Here is a 20,439-nt window from a genome sequence, read left to right as displayed (position 1 = left end):
ATGGGTGATGGGGGTTAAACGGATACTTGTGATGAGCACTGGGAATTGTATGGAAGTGCTGAATCACTATATTGTATACCTGAAACTAATATTACACTGTATGTTAGCTAATTGGAATTTAAGTAAAAACCTAAAAACAAAACAAAACAGAACTGTTGCAGAGATCAGTGCTTCAGTTTCCAAGGGATATATATTTCACATATCAACATGATATTCCCAGAAACACCACAAGATGGCTTTCTTACTTCAGATCCACAGTTGAGATTTTTAGAAATGTTTTACCTCCTTTTAGTTACTTTATGGGAAATTATCATTGCTATTGGTCAAGGGTCTCCAGAAAAACAGAATGAATAGGGTGTGTGTATAAACATCACATATATGAAGAAATTTAGTATAAGGAATTGGCTCATGCAAATATGAAGGCTGACAAGTCTCCAGATTTGAAGTTGGCAAGGTGGAGACCCAGGAGAGCCAATAGTGTAGTTCTAATCCACACCCAAAGGCCTGAGAAATCAAGACAGCTGACAATATAGTTCTAGTCCAAAGGCCAACAGGCTTAAGAGCCAGGAAGAGCCAGTTTTTCAGTCTAAATCCAAAGGTAGGAAAAAAACTGAGGTTCCAGCTTGAAGAGGGGTTCCCTTTTCCTCACTAGAGGTTCAGCCTTTTTGTTCTATTCAGATTTTCAGCTGACTGGATGAGGCCCACCCACATTAGAAAGGGAAGCCTGCTTTCCTCAGTCTACCAATTCCAATGTTAATCTCATCCAGAAACACCCTCACAGACAAACCTAGAATAATATTTGACCAACTGTCTGGACACCCAGTGGCTTAGCTAAAAATGACACATAAAATTATTCATCCCACTCACACCAAATATTTTTCACCAAATTTGCTGAGTGAATGTTTACATCTGTAAGAAAAGCCAGTGAAAGAGGGATATGTCAAATATGGTCCACAGTCTCATGAAGCTAACAATCTCGAGAGCTTAACAGGATATCACATGAATAGCTACACAAATAATTATAAAATAGCAAGGTGATAAGTACAGGGGTAAGAAAAGTGAAATTGTCCTATCTAGCTTAACTTAGGGCCTTAAAAGGAAAAGAGTTCACTAAGCAGTGATATTAAAATGAGATCTGAAGGACAAGAAAAAGAGTAGGAGTTGAGCCCGGTGAAAGGTTCAGGGTGATTGTGCGGGAGGGAACAGCAGGGGCACAAACCCCAGGGCAGAAGAGCTTGGCTTCTTAGAGAGAGTATAGGGAAGGAGACATAAACTATGAGAAGAATGATGAAAGATGACCCTGGGAAGACAGGCAGGAACCAGAGCAGGCCAGTCCTTGTTAGCTAAGTAAAGTAGTAAACTTGATCCTAAGAGTAATGGGAAAACCCAGTTCTTTGCCTGATTGGTGATGCCATTTTGTGAAAACATTACAAGTGAGTCAGCAGTGCTCACCCACAGTGTTTGTTATTCACCATGCTGAGGAATCTCCATATGAAGGCTAGCTTGTTAAAGAAAGAGAAAACAGTGCTTCAGAACCAGTTTCTGAGTACCAGGCAGATGAGAAGGTTCAGCTTGGGCTCATGATTCTCAATCTGTCTTCCATGGCTCTGTATGATTCACTTACATATTCCCAACTGCATCACTTGTCTTTATAACACCACCTCCTATCCACCACACCAAGGGTGGATCTGATCCATGCCCTACCCCAACAGTGTTTTAGGGCACCTGAGTGGCTCAGTGGGTTAAGTGTCTGCCTTCGGCTCAGGCCCTGATCCCAGGGTCCTGGGATCCGGGCAGGGAGTCTGTTTCTCCCTCTGCCCCTCCCCCTGCTTGTGTGCTTTCTCTCACATGATCTCCCTCTCTCTCTTGAGTAAATAAAATCTTAAAAAAATTAACATTTTAACTTAGAAAATTAACTTTGAAAATATATACTTTAGGGACACCTGGTGGCTCAGATGGTTAAGCGTCTGCCTTCGGCTCAGGTCATGACCCCGAGGTCCTGGGATCCTGTCCGCATCAGGCTCCCAGCTCGGCGGGAAGCCTGCTTCTCCCTCTGCCTGTTGTTACTCCAGCTTGTGCTTGCTCTCTCTCTCTCTCTTGCAAATAAATAGATAAAATCTTTAATATATATATATATATATATATATATATATATATATATATATATACTTTATACAATACTTCTAATACATAATGTTAACATCTAATCACTAGAAACCATAGTTACCTGTAGGAAGGGGAACTAACTAGCTGGGGTACCAAATTGGGAGGAAGACAAACTTTTCACTTGTTGTATTTTTAATTTTATACAGTCAATCTGTAACGCTATGAAAAATATTAAGAACTATTAAGAACCATTTCTCTCCATCTCCAAGAATAATATAACCGTACTTATTTACATTTGTTAAATCTCTATCCTTATGTTTCTGACAGTTCTAGCTATGGCAGAGACTGCTAATTGCCTACTATAACATCTGTTTCTCCCTCTCTCTCCCAGCAACAGGACCCCAACATTATTTCGGGTAGTAATGTATGACCTAAAAAACTAAAATTCCAAACTACCCAAAAGTTAGATGAGGCCCTGTGACTGAGTTCTGAGCAATGACATGTAAGTATAAGTGATGTGTGGGATGTGGGGAAGGACCCTTAAAGAGAGCTGACCTCACTGGAAAGTGGCCATTCTTGTGTTTCTCTCATTTCTTCCAGAAGCCAGCTTGGAATACACAAATGATATCTATACACCAACTGTCAGTTAAGACCATAAAGTGTTCCTGAAGACGGAAGAGCAGCAATGTTCCTGAGGATCCTGTGACCCACCAAACAGGCCTAAATGTCTACCTCTGATTTCCTTCATACACCCAAGAAAAACAAGCTACATTTTAACCAAGTCACTACTATTTGTTTTTATTGGTGGTGTTGTTATATATATCAAAACTCGATCCTAAGTGATATACCGATCATCCCTATACCCACTAAAGGAAAGAGATTCTCCAACACACACCCAATAGCATAATCACCCCACAACGTAGAATGTGATCTTTGGAGAGGTTATAGACACTTCTGAAAGGCAGAATAGAGGTATAAAAAGTTACTTCAACAAATACCCCTCATTTACCCATTCAACAGACGTTTATAGTATACTAACTATACTCCAGGTCCCAGGTCCCAAGGGCAACTACATTAAAAGATAAAGCTATGATATAAGCCACCTCCCCAGAGGAATTTTGAACCTTGTAATTTCTGTAGTATTTTCTCCAACACAGCATAAAAAGAAACAGAAAGTGAAACACATCATACCAAAAAGGCCAAGTGGGGTGCTTGGGAAGCTGAGTCAGTTAAGATCTTACTCTTAATTTTGGCTCAGGTCATGACCTCAGGGTGCTGAGACTGAGCCCCACATATAGCTCCTTGCTCAGCAGGCAGTCTGCTTGAACATTCTCTCTCCCTCTGCCCCTCCTCCTGCTCTCTTTCTCTCAAATGAATAAACAAATATTTTGAAAAAGAAAAAAAAGGCCAAGTATTTTTCTAAATCCTTAGAATATAGGAATTTTATAGATTATGTTGAGTTCTTATTTTTACATAAAACATTTCCCACAGAATAACCTTTCTTACTAATATTACTATAGCAAATATGTACCGAGTAAATGGGGGGGGGGTGAGAATATATATTTGAGAGGAGGTTTCCCTGATTATCCCCCTGAAACCTAAAACCAAGTTATACTGAGTTTCACATGTTCATATCCTAAAAATAACAATCTAAGGGTTCTGGTTCTGTGCAAGATGGTATAAGCATATTTTTTCTTGTTTCTCCCCAAGAACCCAACTATAAACTTGTACAGAATGCACTGGGCAGCTACCTGAAGACTGAAAATTAAATGGCAACATAAAAATGGGCAAGAAGACCAGAATCCAAGGTATTACCAAACCAACAGTGAATTTTCTGGTTTTGCCTTTCAGTGCAGCCTGGCTTCCCCCCACCCTCATCTGTAATCAACTGGCCTTGACTTAAAACACAGCACAAAAGCTAGAAGTGAAACTGAGCTCAGACAGAAAGAGGGCCAAGAGAAGCTTTCTTTTTCTGGCCCAAGAATCAGGAAAGGAGAATCTCAAAGGTCTCAGAAGCGGGAAATCCATTATTATCTTTCATTCTCTCCAGCCCCAGCCCCCCGGGAATCCCATAGTCAGTGACAGGGGCACAATCACCACACATGTCTAAATTGTAAGAAAGGAAAATCATTCTTTTTAACCAGAAGAGCAATGGTCCTAAAATCATGGATCAAATGTCTGTTGCATTTTTCTCTGTCTTCCAGTCACTTGGCCCTAAGTACAAATGCAGGTAAAGAAAGCATACTGCAGAGCAAGGAAACTAAAGACCTAATTTTCTGGCTAGTGGGCTTGGAAGGGGGGACCTCAAGGAGACAAAGTATCAGCAAGATCATAGAAAGAAGGGAATTCAAGAGAGCAATCCCATAAAGTTGTATATGAACTCCCGAACTCACTTCTGAGCTACACATGTATAGATCTGATCTTAAATAGTCTCACAAAGGATTTGAAAACTAAACTATGGTGTAAATCACTGCACAGAACCTAGCCTGGCCACTGGGCAGTACACATGATGGAACAGATCCAGATGGCACTACAAAGTGGCTTTGAAAATGGAATACTGGAACCACAAACCACAGAAGATGGGTCCACCTTATGAACCGATCTAACCAGATTAAAAATTAAAAATTAAAAAAAACCGTACTCCCTTTGGGGTTTAACCAAAACCTAAAATCTCATAATATGTGTATGTATAGGTTATATGCAAAAATTACTCAGCACCGAAACAGGAAAATGTTTACTTTCAAAGGAAAAGAAAATCAATAATGATACAGAGAATAGAGTTATCAGACAACGATTTAAAGTTTTTGTAATCATACCCCAAATCATAAGGGCAAAATCTTCTGAAATGGTGGGAAATAGAATATCTTAGCCAAGAAGTTATGCTATAAAGAACCAAATGGAAGTTTTAGAAATAAAAAATACAATAACTAAAATAATAAATTCATAGGATAAGCTCAAGAACAGAATGGAGATATAAAAGCAAAGAGTCAGTGAACTTGAAGATGGATCAACCAATCTGAAAAACAAAGAAAAAAACAGGAAAAGAAGTCAGAGTCCAGGGACCCTTGGGACCGTAACAAAAAACCCAACATTTGTATCAACACAATGCCAAAGGAGAGAAAGAAAAAAATATTTGGAGAAATAATGGCGAAACACTTAACCAATTTTGGCCAAAGATGTAAACTTACAAATTCAAGAAGCTCAGCAAACCCCAAGAAGATAATCTAAAAACAATAACAACAGCAACAACAAAACCTAAATCCAGAAAAATTGTTTCAAAATGCCAAAAACTAGAAACAAAGAAAACATAAAGGAGCCAGGAAAAATGACCCATTGCAAATATACAATTTGAATGACTGCAGATTTCTCACCAGAAACAAGGGAGGTCAGAAGGAAAAGGAATGATAATTTTTTTAGAGATTTCTTATTTATTCATATGAGAGAGAATAAGAACAGGAGCACGGGGTAGAGTCAGTGGGAGAGAGAGAAGCAGACTTCCCTCTGAGCAGGGAGCCTGATGCGGGGCTTGATCCCAGGACCCCAAGAACCCAGGACCATGACCTGAGCCAAAGGCAGACCCTTAACCAACTAAGCCTCCCAGATGCCCTGAGGAATGACATTTTTTAAAGTGTTGCAGGTAAACATCTGCCAACCCAAAATTCTACAACTGGTAAAAATACTCTTTGGAAACAAAATTGGAATAAAGACATTAGCAGATGAAGGCAAACTGAGACAACTGGTCTTCAGCAAACCTGCTCTAAAAGAAATGCTAAAGGCAATTTTTTTTAAACAATTTTAAAATTTATTTATTTTAGAGAAAGAGACAGCATGTAAATGAACAGGGGAGGAGCAGAGGGTGAGGGAGAAGCAGACTCCACTGCACTGAGCATGGAGCCTGACTCAGGGCTCAGTCTCACTACACTGAGATCAGGAACCGAGCTGAAACCAAGAGTCAGGCACTTAACCGACTGAGCCACCCAGGTGTCCTGTTAAAGGCAATTCTTTAGATGGAAGAGAAATGATACCTGAGGAAAACCTAAAATGGCAAATATCTGGGTAACTGTAACAGGTTACCTTTTCCCTCTTAAATTCCTTAAAATATGTATGACAAAGATAACAAACATTAAATTATTACATCAAAAATTTTTTCATAATAACTCAATAGCAAAACAAACAGACCAATTAAAAAATGGGCAGAGCATCTGAATAGACATTCTTCCAAAGAAGATAAACAGATGGACAACAGATACATGAACAGAATCTCAGTATCAGTAATCATCAGGAAAATGCAAATCAAAAGCACAATAAATCACATCATACCTGTTAGAATGGCTATTATCAAAAAGACAAGAAATGACAAGTATTAGTGAGGATGTGGAAAAAAGGGAACCCTTTATTCCACACTGTTATTGGGAACAGAAATTAAAAATAAAACTACCATATGATCTAGCAATTCCACCTCTGGTTTTTTATCTACAGAAAACAAAAACACCACATGGAAAGGATATGTGCACCCACATGTTCACGGAAGCATTACTTAAAATTGCCAAGATATGGAAACAACCCAAATGTTCATCAATGGGTGAATGAATAAAGTGTGGCACATATATATGTAACGTAACCTTATTCAGCCATAATAAAAAAGAAGGGAATCTCACCATTTGCAACAACTTGGATGGATCTTGAAAGCATTACACTAAGTGAAATAAAGTCAGAGAAAAACAAATATATATGGTCTTACTTACATGTGGAACCTAAAAACAAAACAAAACAAAACAAGCTCATGGATACAGGGAAAAGACTGCTGGTTTGCAGAACTGGGAAGTAGGTGGGTAGAAGAAATGGGTAAAAGTATTCAAAAAGCACAAACTTTCAATCATAAAATAAACAAGGCATGGGGATGAATGTACAGCATGGTGACTATAGTTAATAATAATGTAAACATGGAGCACTGGGTGTGGTGCAAAAACAATGAATACTGTTATGCTGAAAAAAAATTAATTTTAAAAATAATAATAATCAAAATAATAAAAATTTTAAAAAGAAAAAAAAAACAAAAAATAAAACCTAAAGAATACAATTAAAAAATAATAATAATACTGTAAACACTGTATTGCATATTTTAAAGATGCTAAAAGAGTAAGTCTTAAAAGATCTTATCACAAGAAAAACATTTTTCATAACTATGTATATGACAGATGTTAGCTAGACCTATTGTGGTCTAGCTAACCAATATATACAAATATCAACTCATTATGTTGTATACTTGAAGCAAATTTAATGTTATATGTCAATTATATCTCAATTTTAAAAACTCCATGTAACGTATGGCAATTTAAGTGGATTTAATAGTAACAACTATAACATAATCAGAAGATAGTAATAAGACATGATAATAAAGTTTCTACATTCCAATTGAACTGGTAAATGGTCATTTTAAGGAGACCAAAAACTTATATATAGCTTAATTCTTAGAACAAGTACCAAAGAAGGACTATAGAAATAGATACTGTCAAAAACTCAAAAATAAATTAAAATGGAATAAATATTCAAACAATATAAAAGAAGACAGGAAAGGAGAAATAAAGAAATGAGACAGAGGAAACAGATACGTAATAATAAAATGGTGAACAGAAATCTAGACATACCAATAATTATATTAAGTGTAAATGGTCTAAAGACAAAAACTAAAAGAGTTATTATCAGAAACTGACAACAGCTACAAGCTAAATTGATTAGATCATTACCATCTCTCACCTGCATGTTCCTGTAAAGATTAGGAAATGTTAACTTTAATGTGTGACTCTGTATGTCACTATTTCCAGCTCTTCCTTTTAACTTACACTATTGGATCTTTCTAACCAGTAATATCTGTATGTTTTAATTAAGCTTTGATTCTCAAAGGATAGTTATAATACTGTTTTCCATTTTCCCAATTTCTCAAGTGAATTTTCTCATTATTTGGTAAAACAAATTTCCTAAGAAATTTGAGGAAGGAATTCTTACAGGGAAACAGTTTTTGTCCCTTTGATATGTCCTGCACTGACAACAGTATTTTAAAGTCTGCTAGTATTAGTGTTTATTTCTCTTTGCGTGTCCTATAGCAGGGTCTTTTTTTATGAAGGTAGTTGCTGTTATTTGGTGCATAGATATTCATTGCTTTTTAATCTCATTCAAAATTGTACTTTTCAGCATTATAGAGAGTATTGTGTCTCACTTATTGTTTTTTGATATGGATTCTACATTGTCTGATGTCAGGTATAACCCTGTTTGCATTTTCCATGTCTTTATTTTTATCTTTTTATAGTATTTTGTTTTCAATATACCTCTCATCTATAGCATCATTTGCTTATACTTTGTGAAATGATCTGAAAATAAATTTATTAATAGGTGAATTATTCTCATTTATATTTACTGATACTGATGAGGGATAGAAACATTAAAATATTCATGTTTAGCCCAGAAGTCTATACTGCTGCCAGAGGCTATTGGAACATTGATAGTTCCAATAAGGATCAAAAACATGCTGGTGGCTAAATTCTTTTTCTTTTTTTTTTTTTTTTTTAATATTTTAGAAAAAGAGCACATGCATGTGCACAATGGGGAGGGGTAAAGGGAGAAGAAGAGGGAGAATGTCAAGCAGACTCCCTGCTGAGCACGTAGCCTGATGCAGCACTCCACTCCGGCAACCATAAGATCATGACCTGAGCCCAATCAGGAGTCAGATGCTTTACTGACTAAGCCACTCAGGCACCCTTGGTTGCTACATTCTTAAAAGGTCTCATGACTTCCTGGATTATCTCATCAATAGTCAATATCAAACTAAATGATAAACACCAGAGAAATCTTGTGAAAGTAGTTTTATGAGCAGAAAGTCAAAGAAGACATTTATGATTTAATACTTCTTGCACATCCCCTATCCCTTGAGTACCAAGCATATAACCATCAGCTTCATACATTAAAAGCGCAGCTCTTTTGCTCATGGATCCTGTCCCCATGCTACTCAAATAAATTTACCAAACAGCACTATAAAATGTCTCAAGAATTTTTTCTTGACTATTGGGTTTGACAACCCCACAACAATATGACCAATATGTTTACTCTCAATTCTGTCACCATTATGTTACAGTTATCAAATGTACAAATCAAGTACAGGATTTTGAATAAGTAAAATTTTAAATGCTTACAAAAATGCTCATTAACCAAGTTTTGTTTTTCCTGGCTCTGAGCAACCAAGTCAGGACTTACTGTTGTGCTAACTAACCAAGATCTGCTACGATCAATAACAATAATGTTCTCATCATTTCAAGATTATTGGTTTAAAAGATTACCTCAATTTGGACATGTAGATAGAAAAACAGAAGGAGGTTGGGCCAGCACCACCAAGGCAAACTAGAGGCTCATATGTGCAACACTAAGACACAGAAAAGAAAGTTATCTCTAAAAATAGTAGTGAAAAGAAAGTTACTCTCTAATAACAGTAGTGAATAGTAGTGAATGCACTACTTAAGGAAGTTATGCAGCGTAATTTTTTTAAACTCTGGATTGTGATTCACTTTAATTTAAAAGATTTTATTTATTTATTTGAGAGAGAGTGTGTACACAAGTGGGGGAGGGGCAGAGGGAGAGACTCTCAAGCAGACTCTGTGGGGCATGGAGCCCAATATGGGGCTCTATCTCACCACCCATAAATCACAGTCTGAACAGTAACCAAGAGCTGAATGCTCAACCAATTGAGCCACCTACACACCCCTCACATTAAGAAAAAAAAAAAAAAAAAACTGAAATAGAATAGGTACTACTAGAATGAACTAAAGGCAGGAAAGTATTGTATTATGATACTTTGTTCCAATTATGTATGTATTAGTTTGCTAAGGCCGCCATAACAAAGTATCAGACTAAGTGACTAAAACAACAGAAATTTATTTTCTCACAGTTCTGAAGGCTGGAAGTCCAAGATCAAGATGTTGGTAGGGTTGCTTACATTCTGAGGCTTTTCTCACTGACTTTTCTCTTGGTGTTCACATCTTCCTTCCTCTTCTTGTAAAGACATCAGCCATATTGAATTAAGGCCCACCTTAAAGACCTGGTTTTAACTTATTACCTCTTAAAGATCTTAGCTCCAAATACCATTACATTGTGAAATACCAGGGATAAGTACTTCACTACATGACTCTTGGGAGTCATTCAGCTCATAACATTCACTTATATATATATACATCATGTATGCATGCTCTGGGTCACAATCAAAAAAGTTTTAAAAGACCTTAGAGGACTCTGAAGAGACAATTCAAATATATTTGAATTAAATATATTCTAAGCTTAAGGGGCCTATCCCTGATTTTATAATAGAGTCTTGGGATTCCATCAGTCTCCAGATTTCCAGGCCTTTCTGAGGCAGTTTATAATTTAACTACCCCAGGGATACTCATAATGCAATTATGAAAATTCATCTGAACATGTAAGTACTTTGTTGATAGTCTCACTCAACATTACCTGATTAAAAAAATAACCTTAGTGTTTTAGATGTTGGGTTTATTAGTATAAAGCTCTAATAGTTATATTTCCATGTTTTTAGAGACTAGGATTCATTATTATATAGATTTCCCAAGCTACCAGATTAAACTATAGACACTTAAAGCCATACTGTCTCTTTCTTCTCTTAAGTCTCAAAGGCCTCAAATATCTTAACAGTTTATCAGTGGCTAACCTAGATATATTTTTAAGGCCCGAGGGAAAATATTGACGTTTTAAATTCTCTAAATTCACTTAAAACAACAATTATCCTTTGTTTAAAATGTATTACTTCATATGCATTAAGCTAAAAACAGGACAAACTAACATATACGCCATAAAATATTTTAAATATCATTTTAAGAATACAAACATCCACATTTTATATTTAGGCCCCATGTCCACGTCTAAGAAAATTTCCTCATCACTTAGGTTGGAAACATTTCCAAATTTGTTCTACTTAATTGCAACATATCTTACGATTTATTCTGGATCTATATACTATCAAAGTTGGTTGAGTTAGTTCAATAACATAAAATAATGAAGTAACGAATGGGCCAAATCAGGGCTATCTTGAATCTCTCACATTATTTGGTCATGTCAATTTTGAAAACCATTGGAAAACAGTCCAAATATTTGTTTTGTCAGAGTAACGATTTTTTCCAAAGTCAAACAGAATCAAGTAAAGGCTGGTTTCACACCACTGGAACTTCTAAATTTCCTGTCTCTGCAATTCACTCCCTCTTCTCCCAATAATTTTAACTAGAAAAGCATACCTCTACCTTTCTCTAACAAGTCAAGTTCTTTCATACTTCCAAGCCTTTACATACTTTGAATAGAGTGTTGAAAAGCAAAAAACCTTTTCTTTTTCTATTTCTTCACAAATACATGCTTTATACCTGGCATTCTGTGAAAGTGTATGAAAGATTGCAAAGGTCATGTGATGTCAGTCAAGCTCAATTATATGAATCTGAGGGTAAAATATAAATCTTCCTTCCCCAGAGAGAAGATATATTTTTGTTTTGTACTACAAAATAAAGAAGGAACACAATCCTATCATCCAAAATTCAAGAGAAGGGGGTTAGTACACTACAAAAATAAGTACTTTATAATTGCTCCAGCTATGAGCTCAGACTTTCTATACAAAAGTAATGTATTAATAATGATAGGACTAAAAGACTTCCTGTTTTTAGAATATATAATTTAGAAAAAATTAATATTCACTATCTCAATAATCTTTTGAATATCTGAGTGAAGAGGCAAGGTAGAAACTGTATTACAACAGAAATGTAAGTGCACTAACAAGAATCTTCTTCATTGCTATATTCTTTGAACCGGAATCTGACCTAGTATAGTGGGTTCTGAACAAATATTTTCTAAATAAAAAAATATAAAGTAATGAATGAAGTTAATCATTTTATTTTGTAAGGACAGTAACTGAAGCCAGTTGAGAAAAGCTCACTCAAAATCTTACAACTGCTAAATGGAAGAGTTGGGGCTTATTCTTTCCTCTAGATACAATGTCTTAGAATGTTCATTGCACTACATTGCATTTCTCATACTTGCCCAAAAGTTAGAAGGAAATTAGAACACAAAAATGAAAAATCTCAGACTATCTTCAGTATTTCCTATCCTCCATATCACCGGTCTCAAAAGTCCTCAGATGAAACTCATCTTTCTATTCATTCAAGCACAGTATTTTGATTTTATGCTACCCTATACTACCGCTGTTGTTTGAGGTACAGCAAAGTAACAGGTATGGAGGCATATAGGTACATCCACATCACAATGGCATTCATATTGGTGGGGTTCCATTAAATAATACATCAGTTTTTCATACTGCTGAGGCAATACCTACCTACCTGTGGTAGGTAAAAATTCCTGGATGATTAACTCTGGTATAGTTTACACTGAAGAAAAAGAGGAGGTTTAAGTTATCTTTCCCTCATAGTCATGAGACATTTCTCTCTTTTCCCTACAACACCTCCAACTAGGTCTTGACATGCCGAGAAACAAACATCTACAAATGCACTTGCCCAGAAGCTCATTTTTTAGATTTAAAAGTTAATATTGCTGGCCAAACAAACTTCAATAAGTCACTAACTTAAACTGGATTAAAATGCCTAATATATAACAGAGTGGTATCTTTTGGAGATTGATTTGTAGGTCATGTTATTATTTAATCTTAAAGACATGAAAACCACATAAGCACAATTATGATAGAACTATCAATAAGAATTTTCTACCAATGCTAGAGAAACAAAGCAAATGAATACATTCAGAAATAAAAAACAAGTGATTTTTATCATGTGTAAAATTTTAATTTTGAAGAGTGATTTATGAAACATTATTAGTCAGATGAAAATTCCTGAGAAAAAATGTGAAATACAACTCATCTAAATCAGAAGGTATCCTTAAAAATCATTAACATTAAACATTAAATTAGATAAGCACATTTAACACAAAGAAAAGCACCTCAAAGATAGGGCTATGTACAGAAAGATACTGAATCTCATAAATGTGAGGTACTTTCCCAAATACTATGATGCAATCCTACCAGAAATTATGTAATTTGAGTATAAGCAAATAGTAAGAATCATATTACCAATAAAGAACCTTATTTCTCTTCAGTTTTTATAATTTTTAATTTTTTTTAATTTGGATCACACCTACTGTTAACCTTGATTTTACCAAGACTAATCACCTCCTTAAGGTTATGTAGCAAGTAATTAAAATTTCATGGATGATCAGATTTAAACCAAATTCCAACTATTCTTCTGTATCCATTATACACTATATAATGTATAAAGAGTCAACTGAGCTTTAGAATTCAGTGCAATTTACTTCCAAGAAATTATATTAAACAGGATAAATGTCTTAAAAAAATGTTCAAACTACCACTCTAAAGGCTTTTTGCTTTATATTTTTTAAGCTTTTTGCTTTAAAAGCTGAGTACTGTTTAAAAGACAAAAGAAATAAAAGTGGTTCATTCATTCATTAAATAAACACTTATTCAAAGCCCAATGAGCAAAATTCTGTACTATGATTCCTGACCTATGACAATCAAAGTCAGAAAAAATAAATAAAATACAGTAAAAACACAAAATGACATGATACAACTGGATACGTATAAATAGAGGTGTCAAGTAATGATAATAGAACTGAGACAATTAGGAAAGTCCTCCCTAGAGAGATCATTATTTAATCAACTAATGCTATTTTAATTGTAGGAAATTACACATAGGCAAAAAGGAAAGCATTTAGAGATTTTGCAAATATATTTCAAGTGGAAGACTTAATTGGGGGACTAATGAGATCAATTTGGATAAGATAGTAAACCTGACAAGACTGATTTTACATTCAGTGTAATAGGAACTATTATAACTCCCTGGATGACAGAAGAGTAATGTGAGGAAAACACTAACTGACGAAGGTATGCTTCTCATATCTACATGTAGGACAGACCATAACACTGAAAATAAAACCAGCAAAACTGCTGCAGTTACCCAACAGGTAAGGTGATGAAGGTCTGTGTTAATATGGCTGAAGGCGGCTTCGTGTAGCCAGATGACAGGCTGGAGTTCTAGAGAGCATGATCTACTTGCCAAAGTTCCCATAAAAATCAATAAAAATTCCTGGGTTATCAGTAAACTTTAAAGCCAAGAGATCTTCAGTGCACGGCAGATCAAGACATCCCACAGCCATAGTTTCAATGGTACATGAAAGGCAATTCTGTGACTTCTATGAGGCGCCACACAGCTACCTTAGAACTGAGTAAGAAAAGTAAAGCTTATTTCTTTAATCATCCCAGAGTTGGTGAACTAGATTTTTAAATCCAATCCGACACCTATGCAGACAATAAAGTTCTGTTATAAATTCAAAAATGTGTTCTTAACATAATATGATGCACCCTTCAACTTGGTGGAAGATCTCTGTGATATTATTGTTAAGTAGGAGTTAATTCTTCTTAGTGAACAGGAGCCAAAAAGATTTCAAGAACATACATTCCTGATGCAAACAGTAAAGGCATAATGACTCTTGCTCAGTGATTGCCTATTCCATCTACCCACTCGAAACACTCTTGCCCATGACTTTGGGAAATTCAAACAGGTTATACCACTCATGCAGTCCTTCTTAGGCGACAACCCATTATTTGGTCATAAATTACAGGAAGCAGATACATATGAAAGTCACAAACTGTTCTGTCACATCAGATTTTACCTTTTTAATCTACTGAAAATAGACCCCAACCTGCAGAATAATAAAAAGAAAAATCAAGCTAGCAATTAAATTTTTTTTGAAGAAAAAAAAAAAGTAGAAACTATCAAAATTTCACGTTTTATGACCACAAATATTGAATAGCCCCATTTTGTAAAAGTTACCTGTTACCATGAAACCAAAAAGAACTCACACTAGCTACAATTAATTAAAAGGAATCACAAGTCTTCAAGCCATTTATAATGATCAACAAATCACCAGCAATGCGACCAGAAGGTAAGAGCTGAGGTCCAGTTTCTAATGAGAAAGAGCATCTACTATAGAGATGACCAAAATGACTAAAGAGATCTCTGTGCCGATTGATGCCATTCCGCATATCCTAAAGAAGAAGGATAGGTCAAGAGCACAGGTCCACAAAAAGAACAATCTAGAGACAAACCTGGCTATAACATAAGTGTGACGGTTTAGTATCTACCTAAGCAAAATTATAAATTAGGTATTTTTCATTTGAGAGAAATATTGGGTGTTTACACTACCTAAGCAGTGAGGAAAAATGAAATGTCACCAGGATCTGAAAAAGGTTCTTTAAACTCCACTGAATTCCTGTTTTAGTAAGAGGTCTTTAAAACAACAACAACGTTTTAATTTCCAGAAGGCCAGATTCAAAAAACAGGACTGGCTTTACCCACAGCCCCGTGTCTAGGGAAGCATTCTGCACCAGGCCACGCAAAGTGTCCAAGGCTGAAGCCACCCACCACGCATTCCCAGCCTCTTCATCGTGTCGCTCCAGAAACCAAGAGGCCCTGACATCGAGCTTGTTAATGGGATCGGAGCCTTTCAGAACGCATTTCTGCCGGGATGCACCAGCAGGGCCACTTCTCTCCAGAGCAGCCTCCAGCAATTGCCACGCTGAGGGGAACCGGTAAGTGGGTGGCACGTTCAGGCTGAGCTGGCAGCCCACCTGCTGTCTTCACCCAAACAGCAGTTCACGCACTCCGCCTGATACTACTTTCTCCGGCTTGGCTCCCGAGAAGCCAAAAAGTACTGTAAACAAGTTACATCTTCTTCCCCCAAACGGGATGCCGAGGTGCACCAGCACCGGGCTCCCATCACACTGAGGGGCGCGGCGCCTACCGGGCGGGCCCTCCATTCCGCGCGCACGGAGGGCCGCGGGTGCCGGGAGCGCCGGCACAGGGGCGAGGCCGAGCCCGGGACCCTCCGCGGGCCTGCGTCTGAGCGCCAGCGGCCGCTGGGCCGCCAGGTGGGCGGCGGGCTCACCTTGTTGAGGTGGGGGTTCCGCGTCACGGCGTAGCCGCGCTGGTGGGTGTGGCGGCGGCGGGGTGCTGCGGGCTCCATGGCGGGTGCGCGGGTGGGCTGCGGGGCCGGGCCGGGGCGTGCGGCGCGCGGTGCAGGCGGCGGTGGATGCTGCTGGAGCGCCCGCGCTGACTGCGGCGGCGGCGGCGGCCGCGCTGGGAAAGAGCCGGCGGTCGGGGGCGGGCGTGGGTGGCGAGAGGGGGTGGACGCGGCGGGAGGAGCCCGCGAGAAGCCGGTGTCCCCAGCCGGGGCAGCCTGCGAGAATCGCTGAGTCATGGCAGGAGATCAGCCGGGCCGGCGAGTGAGGAGGAGGAGGAAGAGCGAGGCTCCGGCGGCGCCGCGGGGGCCCGAGGGGAGGCGGCCGCGGCAGTCGCTCCCTTCCACCCGCAGGGCTTCTGGTCGCAATCGTCCTCGCCCGTCGCTGCGTGGGGCGTGCCTCCGTTGTTCGGGGAACGCTCTTACCCCCCGGGACCTACGCGGGCAGCAAGGCCAGGTTCCCCCCGCGCGCCCCGGTGGCCTTGTGGGTACCGTCGCCCCTGGCCGAGGGGAGCCCTTAGCGGGAGCCCCCAGGGAAGCTGGGAAGGAGCGAAATGGAGAGGTGCAGGCAGTCACAGCGGCTGCGGGACCAAGGGATGGGACCGACCCCTCACGAAGTGGACTCGGGGGCGGTTTGGGGAACACCTCGACTGATGAGACTCAGACCGCTCTGTCCCTTTCTGTTAGGGGGGCTTCGAAGCTCTGCCCCCCATCCCGAGGCCGGCCGCGCCCAGGGGCCGGACAGAGCCAACCTTGACCCAGAAACCAGAGGCCGGAGTAGAACTAGGAGAAAGGAGAGTGTGGAGCCGGGACACTGAGGGAGTCTGTAGATAATCAGTGGGAATGTTATTTTAATATAATTAAAGTAAAAGTCAAGGTGTGTTCCGATGAAGATGTGCTGGGTCCACTGAACGGTTCCATTGATCTTGTATATAATTTTGTGAAGTTAAGAAATCAGGATGTTAAATGAACCTCTCTGAATATTAATGAGTAACTCAATCTTTAAGGGCTTCAGTTTCTTCTTTGGTCAAAGGAGAGGGTCAGAATAAATGATATTCCAGCACTGGAATTCTGTTATTATTGACATTTAGACTTGAAGTTTCAAGGAATGGAGGGGCAGTTGGAACCAAGCCAAAAGGAGATTGTGACACGCAAAAACCGCTAAAGGTTTCTGTGTCCCAGTTTCTTTTCTAGGTAAATAGGATCACTAGTTTCTGCCCTATTCATTTCTACCTCATGATCGTACAAAAGACAGTATTAGGGATTAATTAGGGGTTCGTTTTATATTGCCATAAACTAGACACCCATCTAATGTTTTATGATACTTATCAGAAAGATTGCTACAACTGTATTTTTGGGCCACACTTCCATCCAGAAGCTTCTTGGGCCTGTTTTTTGAATTCCTTAGAATCATTGGTTTCAAGGGAGAACATTTTATTAATGAGGAACATTCAATTGGCATCAGAGTTCTTTAAAAACATTCCTTGCGTTTAAGCAACCCCTTTCACCAGAAATGCTACAATCCATAAATATTTCACCCTACCTGGGAGACCTGAGAAAAAGGTATGCTTTACAAAACTCACTCCTGGGAGTTAACTGAGGCATGTTACAATTAGAGTGCTTTATCAGAAACAGAAACAGTTTAATTACAGGCCTAATAAGCAACATAAGATGCTGAAGAAACAAAAATGTCAGTACACTGGAACCTTATTACAATGCCCCTCACATAGAAGTTACCTGTCTATGTTAACTGTCTATTCCTGTTTCTATGATGTATGATGTACAGATAGGAAAGCTGACATAAATATAGGGAGAAGCTCAAAAAGTATGCGGGCTCTTCCCCCACACCATCACTACAAAGGAATTACAAGATCCTGTTAGTGCATTTAAAGAGAAGTAAACATACAGGAGATGTGAATTTATGAAAGGAAATCCAGTCATCTTGAATGTTAACAGTATGGGGCCTAACTGGGGGAGCCACTTTGTATATTCATGTGCAGTTCTAAGATAACTGAGAAGCTCTTTTTCCATGCACATGCTATCCACAACATCAAATTTCAGTCCTTTTTACTTGTTTGTAAGGTTAGCTTTTAATGTAAAAGCAAAACAAACCCAAAACTTTGGGAAAGAGAAAAAAAAAACTTGTTTTAATTTTCCTTTTATGAAACTACAATTGTGCAGTCAGCTCATAATTGGTAATGTTAAGAATGGGTGAGATTCACAAACTAAGGGATTAGAACCTGTAAGTTTCTGTTACACAGGTGAGAACACTGTCAGTCAAAATAAATTTTTTTTTTGCCCAATTTGATGCACAATGAACTGTAGTCATTAAAATAGGATTATAGTTTTCTGATCTAATATCATTGAGATTAAGTACTAAAAAATTCAGGAAATATAGCATATACAGCATTTCAAGTGTTTTACTTTTGTGGTAAACATAAAAGAACATACAGCTCCCACAAAGAAGGATTAGTCTACATTATTGGTACATATTGGCAAAACATTTTAACACCACGAATGTTAAGTTTCAAGATAGGCATTGGAAATGTTTTACTTTCATGAGGATAAAGATAGTCTGATAGAAAGATGTGGCTATAGGATATCAAGTAAATGATCCTTATTCATACAGAAAGCGTGTTACTGCTATGTTAAATAAGTGATTTTTAAGTTGAATACCTCGAGATGCCTGGTGTGTTTCTGCATGAAGGGAAGACCTTCAAACTTTTGAGGTTTTAATTTGAGACTTCCAGTGTTCAGCCTATTAGGAAAAAGTCCACCGGGAGAGCTGACCCCAAAATTTGAGAATTTAGTGTAGGCAGTTGCTTCCTTGGGATGGCCAGCCCCAGGGTAATTGCCAACCAAGGAAAGAGTTGACTTTTTGCCTGCATTCTGCAGTGAGGATATGACTTAGGTTCTCAAGTGGCACTCTTTAACAAGAGGACATCAACAAAAGAAAAAGTTTATTAATGTTTGCAGTGTGCATCACACCCAAGAAACCAAAAGCAAAGAATAACTCAAAGCAGCAGCTTTAAACTATGGTCTAAATGGGATCTTCAGCAAAGAACAATACATTTATAGAGAAATGACAGCACGAAGGAAAGCAGTTTTAGGCTTTCAAAGGCAGCAAACTAGAAAGGTAAATATATGGGAAGAAACTAACAGTAAGCTTTGTTTCCTGATTCCTCTACCCCAAAATATTTATTTTGGGGTGACCTACCCTGGTTTCCTTCACTAGGTTTTATAGCTGCTTCTGAGGAGTCCCTGATGTACCGGGCTCTAAGTTATTGGTATCTGAGTATTGTAAGTGAAATGGGTGTAGGAGTCATTTCATTAGAATGTTTAAAAAGATGTACCTTTATATTATTCTTTAAGCAAAATTATATGCAAAAGCCCCAGAATGTCTGGAGCCCTATAGAGCTGTTTGGTTTTCTTTTTTTCCCTGAGGAAAGTGGTCTTACTCTTTAACAGCTAAAAGCATTATTCCCATTAGAGATAATATAATATCACCTCATTCTTACTATGCACTACAATCATTACAATCACAAAAACACATATTTGTATGTATGTACAGACACTGCATGTTGACTCTGGAATAAATCCATACACGAAGCCACAGCTTGTAGAGATCATTTATTTCTTAACTGCTCATTTATACCTGAACAAATTTTCATTAAGTATTTTATTAATTTTCCAATGACATAATTTGGTTGTAATATTTTATCTTGTGGAAGTGCATTTGAAAAAGATGCCAGCTGTTTCACTTACTTTAACACTAGTATATTCTGGATCATGTTATACAGTACTTGTATAGAAACTTAGAAATATATATTTCCCATGAGGAGACAGTTGGTTTGTAGCATTGGTGTGTATTTACAAAAACATTTTAACACTACTAACATAAGCAGTTTCAAGGTGGGGCACATGAAAATGTTTATACGTTGCTGAAGTGATGCAGGTGTACCTTTTACAGAGTTAAAATGGAGTCTGGAGACAATGAAGGGAGAGTTCTCACTCAGTGGCACTCCAGCAGCTTACTTAGCATACCTCAGCGGGAAGGCAGAAGATTCTCTCGCCCAGCAACAGCCCAGCCAGTGAGAAACCACATGACCTTAGCCAATAAGACGCCCTCGCAACCTCAAATTCTCCCTCTGCTCAGATAAACTTTTGTTCAAAGCAATCGCTCCCAATTTCCTTCTTTTCTCTATAAAGGGATACTTTTTCCTTCCTTCTTGGGACTTGCCTTATGGTTTG

General features: G+C 38.2%; 2 protein-coding genes and 1 long non-coding RNA gene across 4 annotated transcripts in view; 2 read left to right on the top strand and 1 right to left on the bottom strand.

Moving 5' to 3' along the window:
* The window catches only part of ME1 (malic enzyme 1), a 181,133-nt gene extending 164,355 nt beyond the window's left edge, over positions 1-16,778 (bottom strand). Inside the window, exon 1 of the mRNA XM_082731694.1 lies at positions 16,117-16,778. Coding sequence (XP_082587820.1) covers positions 16,117-16,428 — 312 coding nt within the window. The 5' untranslated portion in view covers positions 16,429-16,778. The remainder of the gene's footprint in view (positions 1-16,116) is intronic.
* The window catches only part of LOC309865405 (chromobox protein homolog 3-like), a 46,120-nt gene continuing 40,983 nt past the window's right edge, over positions 15,303-20,439 (top strand). For both annotated transcript variants that reach the window (XM_082731708.1, XM_082731709.1), the window contains exon 1: positions 15,303-15,760. Coding sequence is in view for 1 of the 2 variants with exons in the window: in XM_082731709.1 (XP_082587835.1) it covers positions 15,660-15,760 (101 nt within the window). In the remaining variant the exon portion in view is untranslated. The remainder of the gene's footprint in view (positions 15,761-20,439) is intronic.
* LOC309865407 lies at positions 16,663-20,396 on the top strand. Its single transcript, XR_014312074.1, has 3 exons — positions 16,663-16,750; positions 19,165-19,324; positions 20,159-20,396. It is a non-coding gene; the product is annotated as an uncharacterized lncRNA (long non-coding RNA).

Source organism: Mustela nivalis, assembly GCF_964662115.1.
Source record: "Mustela nivalis genome assembly, chromosome: 5".
NCBI classification, from domain to species: Eukaryota; Metazoa; Chordata; class Mammalia; order Carnivora; family Mustelidae; genus Mustela; species Mustela nivalis.
Note: the sequence above shows the minus strand (reverse complement) of the source record. Positions and strands in the feature narration are given on the sequence as shown.